This window comes from Diplotaxodon limnothrissa, linkage group LG3, assembly GCF_057381915.1.
Source record: "Diplotaxodon limnothrissa isolate DT_005_m linkage group LG3, D_limnothrissa_male_GT1.1, whole genome shotgun sequence".
Lineage (NCBI taxonomy): Eukaryota > Metazoa > Chordata > Actinopteri > Cichliformes > Cichlidae > Diplotaxodon > Diplotaxodon limnothrissa.
In genome coordinates, this window is record NC_140598.1 from 49,585,296 (window position 1) to 49,599,492 (window position 14,197).

Sequence of the window (14,197 nt, forward strand, 5' to 3'; positions counted from 1 at the left end):
TACAAGATATGTGGATGTATTATTGACTGTGTGGGATAGACTTCATTGTCATGAGTAACACAGTAATATCAAAGATATGTGAGGCAGATTTTGTTTTTGGTGGGACATCTCATCTGAGCTCTCTCACTTTTTGATGTAGTTGAGCTTCATCAGCACCGGTGAACTCATACACCTGAAAGAGGAGGACATTGAGTTAAAAATGGCATGTAAAAAATGACATAATTTTCCATTTATCCTCAATGAATTGTAAAATAGGACACAATCGGCTTATCACTAACAACCCAAACCTTGACTTAAATGTGATTTAACTCAGTTTCTTTAATCCTGAGACCATATATCCTTTATATATTTATAAATGCACCATGGGGAGCCTAGGGTGAAACAGCATTTCAGTACACTGTGTACTGTGTATACTACTGTATTGACAATAAAGCTCTTGAATCTTGAGTCTTGAATCTGAATGGAGGTATGGCTTCAAGCTTGCCTCCATTGGTTGGAAAGGATATTTGCTTTGCCGTTTAAGCCATTAGAAAATATTAAATGATTCATGTATGATCTGCCTTTAGAGGTTTTCTGTGCAAGATTAAGAGGGAATCCTTAGGGCAACATTGATCTTATATGTGCCAGTTGAAAATAATACTGAGATTATAATAGTCATTGCACAAGGCTCATTGTTTCCAGGCTCAAATTTACTACATGCTAAACATCTCCATCCAGCTACATAGGGCACTTTACCTTACCTTCTGGTTATTCTTGTAAAAGTGAAATGCAGGCATGCGGGTGACATTATAGAATGACTTCACATCCTGAAAGACAACGCAACGATATCAGATGAGCTGACCGGGTCATCAACACTGATCGCCACTGACTACGGCCGCTTCAGACCACCTTGGGCAGCTGTAGATGTGGCGAGAGGCCAAAACATGTGCAAATAAATACATTAAAAATATTGTGAAAAACACAGGCTTCTGCAGCTTTTATGCATATTAATTATAGGTTACCCAAGAGCCTGTCTACATCAGACAGTCTCTCCTTCAGACTTCAGTGTTGCCAGTTGTGCAGAGTGAAAGCTTGTTGCATTACAGTCTGTGTTGTTTAATCCGCACCAAAGCAGTTGCTGACAGATGGTCACATGAGTCAGCTAGGAGTTCTTCCAAGAGAAAAATAAATGTTTAACTAAGCTAGAAACCTATGACTTTTATTTTCATGCAATGACATGAAAACAGAAATAAAATAAATCCACACAAGGGAAGCTAAAGTGGGTTCAGCAGCAGATGAAGTAATCCTACTGCTTCTCCTGGCTTCCAAGTCAAACACGGGCTTACCCTGCCATCAGTCGCGTCCACCTTCAGGAAAATCACGTTTGCGTTGACAGGCTCCTGTGACATCTCCTGCAGGAGGGAAGATCACTGAGTCGACACGAGAGCACGCACACTACATCTTCTGCGACATCACAAGAGTTTTCATCCTTGTGAATAGGTTCTCTTATTTAATTGTCACATTGCTGCAGTTGCATGGGGATCACAATGAAGCTCTGCATAATGTCAAATGGGGGGCTAGAGCATCAGTACTATAGGTTACTCTGACTAAAGTTATTGTAATGTGTGAGGGACAGAATGAAACTTGAGATTCTCATGAATTTTGGACATGCAAAAGCTCATGAGGCAATAAGCTAAAAAAATAAATAAATAAATAACGTGATTTTAAATTTAACATCACATACACAAAAAATTGGGGCCATCATTTGGCAGGGGCCACACCACTCGGCTGTGAAGTCCACCACCACCAGCTTGTCTCCAGCTTCATTCAGAATTTTCTGGAACTCATCCTACAGAGAGAAATAGAAAAGACATGATTTTTTGGATGGGTAAATGGTAGAGACTGAAACATGCTCAAATGAACTGCAACAGAGCTAACAGCAGCAGCCTCTTCTGACTGAGGGCTTGTTCATACTTGTTGCTGGTGCTACTGTTGACGGTGCAGCTGCAGCCACGACAGTTCACATGTTGGTTCACTTGACACGTTTTGCTGCATCTATTTCCAATTTCTTTCTCTCTCTCAGCTTTTCAGCTCCATCCTATAAGTTTTGTTTGTCCACTTGTATCAACCACTTCTTCCACGCTAAATTCTGTTCTGCAAGCTGCGTGAGCGCGCAGGGAAGGCTGGGAAAGTCCCGATTGCATTAGGAGTTTTGATTGTGCAATCCAGTGTTAGTGATGAAAATTAATGGATGGGCAGTTGCCGGTGCTTTGTAGGGCGGGATGCCAGTTTACTAGTCCAGCCCTGCTAACCGAGGGATTCCCTGCTCAGGATGGCCTTTGATGGCTGCATGTAAGAGTCACTGATCTGGTGATGCTGTGATCCGCTGACCTTTGTAAAGTTTATTTCCGTACAAATGCAATACAATCAGTTACAACAGGGTTCGGGAAGACTGCCTGCCTTTCCTGGAAATTTACCTAAACAACGTGTACACTTATGGCCGCGTGTGGAGCACAGGTGTTGTGTGAAGAACTGATTGTCTCCCAAAAGGTGATTTCTAATGTTTCGATGGGGCGAGGGTTTATGTGTAACGTATTGACTTATATTGATGAATAGACTTTAGTGAACAGGTTATTAAAGTGCTATATGTAAAATCAGTTTTTCGTGTATATTTCCTTTTGGCCAATTAAAACCTTCTTTATATAACTATTGTTATATTTGCTGCGATTTCTGCTGCCCTCTTGTCCAGATCTTTCTTTAAAAAGACATTTTAATATCAGTGAGAACTTTTAACTAGATAAATAAAGGGTGCCACTTCACCAGAGACGATTGCGGCTTCTAACGCGTGACTGGAAGGTTGTTTGTAGCTCAAGATGAATTTATATTATTCATGGATATCTTTGACATATATTTCATATTTTGCAGGCCAACAAGTCATTTACAGCAGTTTAAATGCGGATAATCCCTTTTTGGTAGACGATCACGTTTTGGCACACCTGCGCGCGGCTGCTCCGACACAAAACAGTGGAGCGTAAAAACATCCATTCACTTATTAGGAATGCGCCTCTCACCATATAAGGGAGAGAGGCACAGAAAACAACAAAAAAGACAAACTTACCAGATCTTTCACTTCGTGAACCATGATACCAGCTGATGAACGTGCCTCGGACAGAACAAAGTGCCAGCAGACGCCCCACGCGTTTAAACACTAAAGTTACCCGTCAGTAGTCCCGGTTAAAGCGGAAGTCTCTGTATTTATTTTACACAATAAGAGTTTTTAATGCGCTAAAGCGCAAATGTATTGGTACTTAGAGTATATAGAGTGTCGCGGTTCGAATTTTGAGGAAGAGACATACGACTGAAAGTCCATAGTGGGTCAACACAAATTATTTTATTAAAACACATATATGTGGTGAAGATAGGCACTGCAAAACATCAGGCTCCATCTCCCCCCTTACAATAGGTGGTTGTGATATTTATACTTATGATGACCAGTAGCTCGCGTCACTAAAACAGAACAGTTCCTCTTTCAGTTCCTCCAGATACATCTATTTATTCTACTTGTTAGACTTAAACAACACTTGCAATCAGTTTACCCAGACAGGCTATGTCTGTGTCGTTAATTTAAGTACATGACCTCCCTCTACCTCATCTGTTACCGGGCAAACTCCACAGCACAGGGCACACGGCCTTTATTTCCTTTCTTAAACAATCATAGAAAACATTTGTTAAATTGTATATATATAGATAAGCAATCCTTCCAGCTTGAACTTTGCTCCATTGATGCCCGTAGCTTCAAACCATTAATTAACTTAACCAAGCTTCAGCCCTTTAATTATGCAATATGTGTATAACATGATTACAGTTGCACCTGCAATGAAAGATTATTATGTGCTTATGCTAACCCCTGAAATACAGACTTCAATATAACCTCACCAGTTTCAATAAATGTGTCAATGAAATGATAACAATGATAAATCATAAATGATGCAACAGTAATAATAAGGATTATGCATAGTAACATAGATTATGAATATAAAATAATATTTCATCCCGACACTCCTCCTCTTTGGCCTCGAAGAGGCCAACATTCCTCTTAATGTCTCACTCCTCGGGCCACTCAGCCACCTCCTCTTTGAGTGAAATGATGCTCTGCGATCCTTCTCTTCTTTCTTCAACTTCCCAGGTAGACTACTGGTTAGTCGTTGCATGGGTCAGAGGGTTATTCTGCCTCTGTTTTGCCTCCCGTGTTATTTAGAGATGAGCTCGTCTCCACCAAGCTCTCATCTGCTACTGCACATTGAGACCAATGGAACTAAGTCTCGCCTGTCCCCTTCAACTGGACCGCTGTTGTGGTACGAGCCGTCACTTCTGGAGCTTGGCACACTCCCTTCATCCCTCAGATTCTCATGTTCCAACGCTGCTGAAGATTTAAGGCAGAGCACGTCGTACACCTTAGTTGTCTTCCTCAATGTCCATGATGAATCTCTCATTTTATTTAAAACGTTGCTGTAAGAAGACTCCTCTCAGTCTTCTGGAAGCTCAGTAGCACAGCCGCCTGTACCATTTCTGCTGTTCCTCAAGATGATCACTGATCCTCCTCAAGCCTCTATCCTGGCCTCCGCTTCCATCCTGTAGGCGCCCTTCCTCACTCACGTCTCGTCATGGCACCTCACGACACCTACAAATTAAAATGACCCTCCTCTTGCACCTAGCTTCTGCCATGTGTCAACTCCCCACTGAGACCTGAACAAGAACGTTACACCTTCTCCCTAAAACAATCTTCCGCCAACCTGTAACCCTGTGTAAAAACGTTAGTCAGCAGTTACATGTTAAGCTCATTTGCTCCACCTGCAACCTGTATCCTGGAAAACAAATCTGTTAAATCAAACATCTTATTCACAACCAACTATAGATCATGAGAGTGAGAAAGTATTCATCACAACAGACAAGTATCATGTTCAGGATTTCTCCAATCATTAAATCACTCTTACTGCCAAAATTTATTTTATCAAAATAAAATCAAAAATCAAAAATAAAGCTTTAAAACAAAATTAAATAAAAAATAAGCCTTAGGACTTGTCACCGAATATTATTTCTCTTATAAGTGAAAAAAATAAAAATAAAAAAATAAAAATACCAACTCTAAAACTTGGTGCCATGGTAAAACCTTCCCCATACTTCAGAAACCCAAAACAAAACAAAACAAAAATCTGCTAGTTTCACTCATTTAAACTCTGGCTGCAGGATTCTGTTCACCCTGCTATCATGTTCCCCAAAATAATACTAATTCCGTCGTCTATGTATCAGTTCTCAACCCACTCACTAAACCAGACAGGATGATGGTAACAGTATTGCCTACTTAAAATTGTGTTTGATCCTAATGAGCCAATCCTAATGAATTGCATTACTTCATTACGTGTGTGTGTGTGTGTGTGTGTGTGTGTGTGTGTGTGTGTGTGTGTTAGTCGGGTTAATACATTTTCTGTTTTTATGTATCCTTTCATGTACCTTCCCCCTTTTTTCTGAAACAAAACTCCGTTCACTCCAAAGTTTGTTTCAGAAACATCTAAATGAAAAACTCTGTCATAGTCAGGCACAGCTAAACCCTAAATGCTTGCAGGTTACCATCGGCAACCACGCTGAGTATTGTTAACCCCTCCTACAAATGCCCTCTTTTAATGTGTAACACTTTATGTATAATTTTATGTTATCTCTGGTGCATATTAGCTGCATGTGTGGTGTCACTTTCCATTTTTCTAACAGTACACTTGCATACCTCAGTGCTTGTCTTCCTCTACCTTTTGTGGTGGTCTGGACACTGTGTCAATCCTCCACTTCCAGGCAGTCGTTTGTCTCCCCGGATTCCTTAACCTAATTTGATTGCCCACACTAAAACAGCAGCCTCAGCCCTCTTCTGCTCCTTTCTCTCCCACTTTTCAGTCCAATGGCAGTCAGTTTTCTTCAGCTTTGTCCCGTGTCTCTCTTTGTCCCACTGTCTCTTTCATTGCCATCTCACTCCAAACATGGCAAATGTCAAACTCAGACAGTCTTCTCAAAAGTCCTTCACACACAGTGAGGTTGCAGCTGGCTGGAAACGCATCTCCATCCATCCAATCTAGATGGTGGTTCTTCTCTTTCTGATGCCGTTTGCCCACAGCGCTGCTGGACCTCTCTGCTCAGAACTCTGATATTGTCTCTTGGACTCCTGTCCACTGTTGATGTTCATGCTCGTGCTTCTGAAACTGCACTCGGTGTCTTCAGGGAGAGATCAGCTTCCTTGGAGCTTGCTTGTTCAGGATGAGGACGGGAAGCTGCAAAACAATTCAGCCAAAAATTCTGGCTGGGTGTTTCTATTTTGTTTCTAATGATTTCAGCCTATAATTTTCTTCCGACTGCTGCCCGTGGAGAATTGATCCAGTTCCGTTCCCCACCTGTAAACGACAGACTGAGAGACTTTCATTAGTTACTGTGACTGCATATGTTTTCATCACTCCTAAAGCAACACATCTCTGCTTATTTCGTTATGAACTCTACTGACTTTAAACCCCAAAGGTGAAATTTTATTTGTTTTTTAACCGCAAACACAAAAACCTTCTTCATGTTGTTATTAATTATTTTCATCCACCACACACCAAATTATGTTTTCTTTTTGTGTCCAGCAGGGGAAGAAGGTGACCTGTAGCGTCACTGCTTCCCCCAGTCGGAGACAATTTCTCACTCACACTTCCACACTTTTATTTTCTTTGCTTTCATCATTTTCTTTCTCTCGTTGGTATTTTCTTTTTCTTTTTCTTTATTACACGCATACATTAACCTGTTACGTTAACATTAACGCTTTTTAATGTTCCTCGGGCACAAAGTTTAAAATCACAACTTGACTGAATTAAGATTCAGCAACAGCATTTTATAGCAATGGCATAGATTTTGTGTGTAAAATAGCAAAAAGCATAAAAGGTACCTGCGCAAGGCCACCTAGCCTTTTAACATAGAGTCCTTGAATACTAGGCAGTTGTAGAGGATGAGTTACTCTACTTTAAAGGACTCCCACCCCTTATTGGAGGATTTCAGCTTCTTCCTTTGGGACAGAGGTTTGCAGCCCCTAAATGGAGGCGAAGCTTGAAGAAACACCTTTGTCCAAGCTGCTATTTTGTTGTCGTTGTTGTTGTTGTAGCAAATGACACGTTTTTTTCTGTATTTTTTAAAAACTGTATTTATTTATTTACTGTACTTATTTCTCTATTTATGACAGTGCTTTTATCTCCTTTTTGCTGTTTTATATAAATTTATCAGTATAGTGTTGTCTAGTTTTAGAAGCTGTGATTAGGACATCTATTTAAATTTGTTGATTAAAGATCATAATTAGAGATCATAAGCTGCCTTTGATTTAGACATGTCTGATATTTTTGTAAAAACACAAAATAGTGTATATATATGAATATTTTCAAAAAATGCTCTGTGAGTTCCATATGACATCATCATAACTGTTTTACTGAGCAGCTGAGTTAGAACTTGTCACTCAAACACTGAGCAGCACTCACAAACTTTTTGTTTCTAAACTATTTGTTCACTTTTTATCTCAGGCATGTCTGAAAATACATCAGGTAACTTTTTCCATGGCTTTCAAGATTTGATTCAGAGAAAACGCACAGGTGGAGATGTAAGTAACTAAACATACTCATTCTTGACTTGTCTGCTGATCAAATGTAAATGTTTCTGAGAGATGTGTTATATTTTGCTGCTTTGCACAGTGTAATTTTTGTGTAAGTCACTGTAGACAGAGCAACTGTCAGCGCTTCACCACAGAGTCCAGGATCCTGGACTTTCACAAAGCTCAGAGCAGTAAGACAAATGTGTTCTTTCAACAGGCAGACACATTGCATATCGCACAGAGACCCAGAGATTATGCTGTGCAACTCCCACCTTTACCTGAGCAATGCGCAGGCTCTCCAGAGATAGTCCAGGGAAGCTGGAACTGTTTGGATGACCCCTTTTGGAATCAGGAGGACCCTGAAAGAAGTCTGAGTAGCCTCAGCTCTGCAGACACACACACACCAAGTGAACTGAGGGCCATTCCTTTCATTGTTAGTCCTGTTGAGATGACACCACTCACTCCAGTTCCTCCACCTCCTCGAGCAGCTTGTCCATCGCAATTGCCTGTTTTCTCTGCTCAACATTCAGGAGCAGGTCGGTTCAAAGGTGATGCTTATCTTTAGTGGTTACACCTGCTGTTAATCAGTTAGTTTAGATTTTAAAATTTGACACTGTAGATTATCTATTTTAATGCTAAATTACACATATTCTTGCTGTCCATTCATTTTATATGCTTTTTTGAAGAAAAAAAATCAGGAAGAAAAATGTTTATTGTTGTTTTTGTAAGATGTAAATTTGTAGTTATTTAGTTATTTTTTGTCTAAACAGACACGAAGGTCATTCGTGGAATAAGAGTCTTAACAGCAAAAGACAAATTTGGGCCTATTTTGGAAAAACTGCAGCATTTCCAGGATGGGATTGTAACCTCACCTGGATACACAGTACCAACCAAAACATTTACTGCAGTAAAGCCTTTGACTCCAAAACCTCCAACAGTTCCCATACCGCAAAAACGAGGACCTCGGCCTGGGACGCTGCTGCGCCATGCAAAAGTCGTCCCTATAGACGGTAAGTGGTTTTCCTCAGTAACTGTAGAAGATGCTGAATAATCAAACTTTAAATTAAGAGATTTTTTAAAAAGATTTTAATGAACAATTAATCACTGCATCATGTACAATGCTTCAAATTAGAAGAAATTACAGTTTCTTTTTACTAACCTCGTTGATTATCAGACAAGAAAGCAGACAGTCAGTGCAGTCAGAATAATCCAAGAGAGAGCAGGGTCAAACTCCCACCTCTAGCTACACCTGTAGAGAGCCTGTCCCACAGCTTTAGTCTGCTGTCTTCAGACGACTGGTAAGAAACGTAGTAAGGAGACATTAAATACTGCACAGAAACAGTGCTGCATAATGTCGCTGTGTTATTTGTGGTGTTCCTGAAGTCGTGTTCAATGTTGTGTTGTGTAAATACAGGATTAAGAAAAGACAGGGGTTGCAAACTATTCAGTCTCTGGCAAAGCACCACTCGGACATCCTGAAGACTAAACTGCATGAAGTGTGTCTGGTCCTCATTGAGGAGGTATTGCACACTTTATGTTTCTTATATGTGTTTCATGCAGCTAGTTTCCCTTCAAGTGCATACTACAGCCTCAACTGATGATTTTCACTCACATTTTAGGTGAAAAACCAACGCTCAGCAATAGCCTGTGAGGCCATACATACCATCGATGAGCTCTACATTCAGCTCCAGAAAACAATGGACCCAGAAGTTGAAACAACAGGCCGAGCTCTATTGCTGAAGCTTGCACAGACCAACAACAACTTGCTTCATCAGGAGGTCAATCTGGCGCTTGATGCCATGGTGGAAAATTGCAGCCATGGACGGATTCTGAGCGCTCTGTTTAACACAGGACTGACGTAAGAGGAGAGAAGAAGCTGTAGTGATTTTATTAGAAGACATGAAAGAGAGATCATGTTCACTGAGTTGTGTGTCTAATATTGTCCTTGCTCAGCCATCGCTGTGTTGCAGTGAGGAATAGCACGGCTCAACACCTGCACCAGCTGGCTGACAAACTTGGAGCAGCCGTCATCCTGAAAACAGGAAGCTTCACTGAAAGGTTTCTAATTGCTGCCTCTAGAATGGCAGGGGATGCTGCACCTGAAGCCAGGTGGGTACTTTTAAATGGGTTTGAAGTGCATCAATGTTTTATTTTCTGTGAGTTTACACAATTAATGAAGATTAATGACAACTGTAATCTTCCACAGGTACCATGGGCGAACAATCATCGAGAAACTGACCCTTCACAAGGACTTTATGAATTTGTGGATGAAGATTGTCCCTGAAAAAGACAGGCGTCCTGTGGAGAAGAGCCTGAAAAAGACAGGCGTCCTGTGGAGAAGAGCCTGAAAAAGGCTAATAATTACAGGCAGCAGGTCAGCATCCAGACTAGGCTCTCCTCTCCAGCAGGGCCTGGGATCCCCAGATGTGACAATGCAAGTCCTGACGAGTAGGAGAAGAGCGGCTGCTACAGTAGCAGCAGCACTCTGAGGCTAAGCTGGGAAAGTCGTTGGAGGTTCAACCATCATGACCACAGACAGTCCCAGTCGCTCTGCAGGAGTAAACTTCTCCATCTTCAGGACTACAAACTATTTCTCTGAAGGACAATATTATTTAGATTTACATTAATTATTATTACATCATTCTTATTATTACATTATTTGTATTATTTCATTATTATTATCACATTTTTAAGATCCTGAATGGACAATGAATGAATAAATCCCTTTTTTTTCATCTGAATTAAAATGGCACTTTGGTTGCACATATACAGTTTCTGTTTTTCTGTCAACAAATATTAATACATTCTTAGTTCTCTTGTTTTCATTTTTAACCCATGATTTTGCATTTTTATCAGGATTCAAAGTCATTTTTATAACATAAAGAAATATTAAATAAATACTAGAAAGCGAAAATTTCAGAAGAAATTTTAAGTGTGCCTATGCCGCTGCTAATCAGTGTAGTTTGCCCTTAGTTTGTTTTTTGTTTTTTGTTTTTTTGTCCCGTTTGGATCTATAGCCATCAGAATTGTTGTCTTGAGGCCAAGAAAGATGCCAAGCGGATTTATTTTACCAAGTGGATCATCATGGCCTTGCCATATTGGTCCATTTGATTGACCTTTATTATAATTATGAATTTATTTTATTTTCAGTTGCAAACGGGACAGACATAACTGTGGGATAGGACAGGGGGAAAGAATGAAAGAAAGAGGGGGAGAGAAAGAAAGAAAACCAAAGGGGCGAAGAGACGGTGAGAAGGGGGGGAAGAGAAAAAAAAAAACAAACAAACAAAAAAAACCAAAAAAACCCAAAAACTCCTGGGTCACCTGTATGGAGAGAAAAAAAACAGAGGAGACAGCAAACAACAAAGAGCAACATAATAATAGAAAAAAAAAGCACCATCACAATAAACTAGCTAGTCATAGATATCAATAGTTACTAAATAATAAACGATATTGTGCAGCACGCAAGATAGACAGCGCACAGTGTGCTTTGAGGCAGCAGCCAAGAAAGCTGTAGTCCGCGTCTGTGAATACCCATGTGTACACCTGTGTGCATACCTGTGTGGATCAGCATGCTTGCATTCCAAAAGTTTCTCCATGTAATGATCTGCTAGGGAGTGTGGGGAGCCACAGCCCTGTGCCCTTAGTTTGTAAGGGTGCCATTTGTGAGTAGCTAATATCCGCCGAAGGGATGTTCGACTAATGCCACTCTCCAGTGACATGCGGTAAGTGCTACGCTGTGGGCTCTTGCTGAATGAAGCTAGGACAGCCACTGATGTTTCCTCATTAGTGACAGTTTTCTTGTGTCCACATTTTGGCAAATCCAACACTGAACCAGTTTCACAAAACTTAGCAAACAGTTTGTTAACTGTAGCATGGGAGATGGGTGGTCTCGTAGGATGTCTTGCATTGAAATCTGCTGCAATGACCCGGTTACTGTGTTCACCAGATATCAACACAATTTCGAACCGCTCCTCACGTGTTGACCTCTTCGACATGTCAATGGCTGTGAACAATGAGAAACTTATAAATACCTCATGAAAGAATAAAGTTCATGTCTTCTGTATGAAAAAGTCTTTTCCATCTTGAGTTTCACCAACTCTGTTACTCTTTTTTATGTCCATGTGGTGGGCTTTGGCATTTCAATAGCTTTAAGAGTCCCTTTGTCTGCTACTTCTGAAACTGAGGTAAGGTTAAGAAACTCATTCCCAAACAAGAAATCCATAAACTGAAGTCTGAAACTGCCCTGAAGACAACACTGTCTCTTGACTTCAACAATGAGATCCTCACTTGATTCAGGCGCTCCATTAGAGAGTGAGCCTTCGACAGGTTCCGTCAGCCAAAACAGTCTTTAGGACCATGGAACTCTGTAGGCAAAAAAGAATTACATATCAGACATTCAGAAAGAATCCTTTCAGTTTAGTTTTCATAAAGCTATCCATACCCAATACTCAAAGTTATAAAGATCAGACATAAAAAAGAAGAATTTATTTAATGAAATACATGCGACTGAACCTATTACACTTATATGAACACCTTTTATTTCTATATGCCTTTTTAAAGTCACAATGTGGACTGATCCAATCTCATAGCCAACCAATGGATAAGTATCAAGGAGTTCACAGAGTGAATATTCTTGTGGATACTGGGCTGAGCTCAAAAGCTCTGTGGTGCTCTCTGTACCAGCCACCAAGCTCTCTGACAATGTAGAATATGCTGTGGTACAATGCAGATATGGTTTTTCAGTATTCTGGCAATCCACCTGCTTCCCTTTGGGCCAGTGCCATTCCATTTCTATACGTTATGCCCTTTAATGTCACACACTGTGCAAGGCTGACCTCTAGAATGTCAGGGAATATGTACTTAATAATAATAATTTATCTCCTCTTTAAGCAAATCCACTAGAAAGGCAGATACAGCTGAGACCTCTAATTCAGACTTGCCAAGAGATGGGGAGCTTAGATGGTAAGCTATCATCATCTGATGTTTTGACTTCTGTAATCATAAAGGTAAAAATTCCACCATCACAAAAAACATTAATTTTAATTGAAAAAAAGTATTCCAGTCCAGAAGAGCATCAATGGTTTCTTTAAAGTACCATTTATACATAATGTTTTGAGAAGCAGCTCACATATGTTCTACACAAAGTAGAAAAAAAGCGGGGGAAAGGGTCCTAATTTTTGTTAGGACAATGCTGGAAAATTCACAATACATCACTTAATAAGACATACTCTGTTGAACAAACGTATCTCCTTGTAGATTTCTGCTGTATTATTTGGGCCTGACCAATAGAATAGTCAAGTAAGTGACACTTCACCTAAAATAATGACTAAATGGAAAAATGATTTATGGGCACAGGTTCTTAAACCCACGTCAAAGGTGGCAGGATCCTTATTATAACTTGAGTGTTTGTCCTCAGCAAGAATTAAGGTATGGCACTGTGCTCCCAGCTTCTTAAACTCTGACGGTTACAGCTAGACTAATTAGCCACTGTAGCCATAACTAGCATGAGTAACACAAACACTATTGCGCTCTCTCAGTGACGTTTTAACTTGCTAAGCCATCAAAAAACGTCAGTGCTCTCTGTCACATGCATAAATGCCATATCTGACCGACAACAGCTGCTTTCTCCCCCGACTACCGGGTATGTGCAATTTGTTACTATTTTTCAGCTTTAGCCACAAAGCTAATAACAACTTTAGCTAGCACTGTAAAAACAACATGTAGATGCATTACAGACTACTATTTATATAGCATGCACTACAACAATTCTGTGAAAACGTACCCAACTAAAACAAATGTATTTAAATTACTTACCTTCTCGGTATGCCTGACTTAGTGCCAAAGGTTGCATGTGGCTGAACAGTCTTCCAGAATCTGGCGGTCAATTGCGCTCTCCTTAAATTATGTTGTTGTCTTATTGGATAAGTCTCTAGGTCTTATTATCCAATCATATTTAGTTGTTGTCTTTGAATATATTGCATCATTTCCGGTTGTGGTCAAACACAATTACAATGGTTTTAGTATTCTAATTTAGTCACTTTAAATCAATGCAAGAAAAATGAGCAGTCTCAGTATTGTTTATAATCAAGTAAATAGTACTTTATTTAATCATGTAAATAAGAGAAACATAAAAGGCTTGTGTAGCATTAACTAAATTCATTTGTGCAAATTCAAAAGCCTCCCAATTCCCATTTTTTCAGTGCAGGGCATTAATACAGCAGAACAGATCTGCGCTGCACACACAGATACTCGCTGTAATGACAGGATAAGAACCCTGAGTCTGGAATTATCATCTCTTCTTTTATTCATTGGTGGTCGTGTTGTTAAGTAAGTCACCAAAACGTACAACTTAAGCAAACTGATGCTGATGTTGCCAGATGTCAATTTGTCAACATGACAAAAGACACAACTATCAATCACAGGCAAAACTCTGTGATTACAAAACTACTCAAAGAGCTGAAATGTTAATGTGAAATTATTTTGTTCTATGTTTATTGCTTCATTAATTCATAGATTGTGTAATAATGGCAGTTATTAGTAACTGGCTCTCTTGCATTGAACTCT

At 39.9% G+C, this 14,197-nt stretch overlaps 2 protein-coding genes across 2 annotated transcripts; one reads left to right on the forward strand and one right to left on the reverse strand.

Moving 5' to 3' along the window:
* LOC146636401 (thioredoxin-like) lies at positions 1 to 3,132 on the reverse strand. The gene is made up of 5 exons (XM_085350804.1): positions 3,098 to 3,132; positions 1,724 to 1,828; positions 1,326 to 1,391; positions 741 to 806; positions 1 to 172 (listed from the first exon to the last, which is right to left on the reverse strand). Exons 1-5 carry the CDS (start codon positions 3,119 to 3,121, stop codon positions 110 to 112), a joined length of 324 nt encoding a protein of 107 aa, XP_085206930.1. The 5' UTR covers positions 3,122 to 3,132; the 3' UTR covers positions 1 to 109.
* A 5,456-nt stretch (positions 3,133 to 8,588) lies between these two features.
* LOC146636402 (TOG array regulator of axonemal microtubules protein 2-like) lies at positions 8,589 to 9,978 on the forward strand. The gene is made up of 5 exons (XM_085350805.1): positions 8,589 to 8,640; positions 9,045 to 9,150; positions 9,250 to 9,488; positions 9,584 to 9,739; positions 9,837 to 9,978. Exons 3-5 carry the CDS (start codon positions 9,328 to 9,330, stop codon positions 9,976 to 9,978), a joined length of 459 nt encoding a protein of 152 aa, XP_085206931.1. The 5' UTR covers positions 8,589 to 8,640; positions 9,045 to 9,150; positions 9,250 to 9,327.
* The last annotated feature ends 4,219 nt before the right edge of the window (positions 9,979 to 14,197 follow it).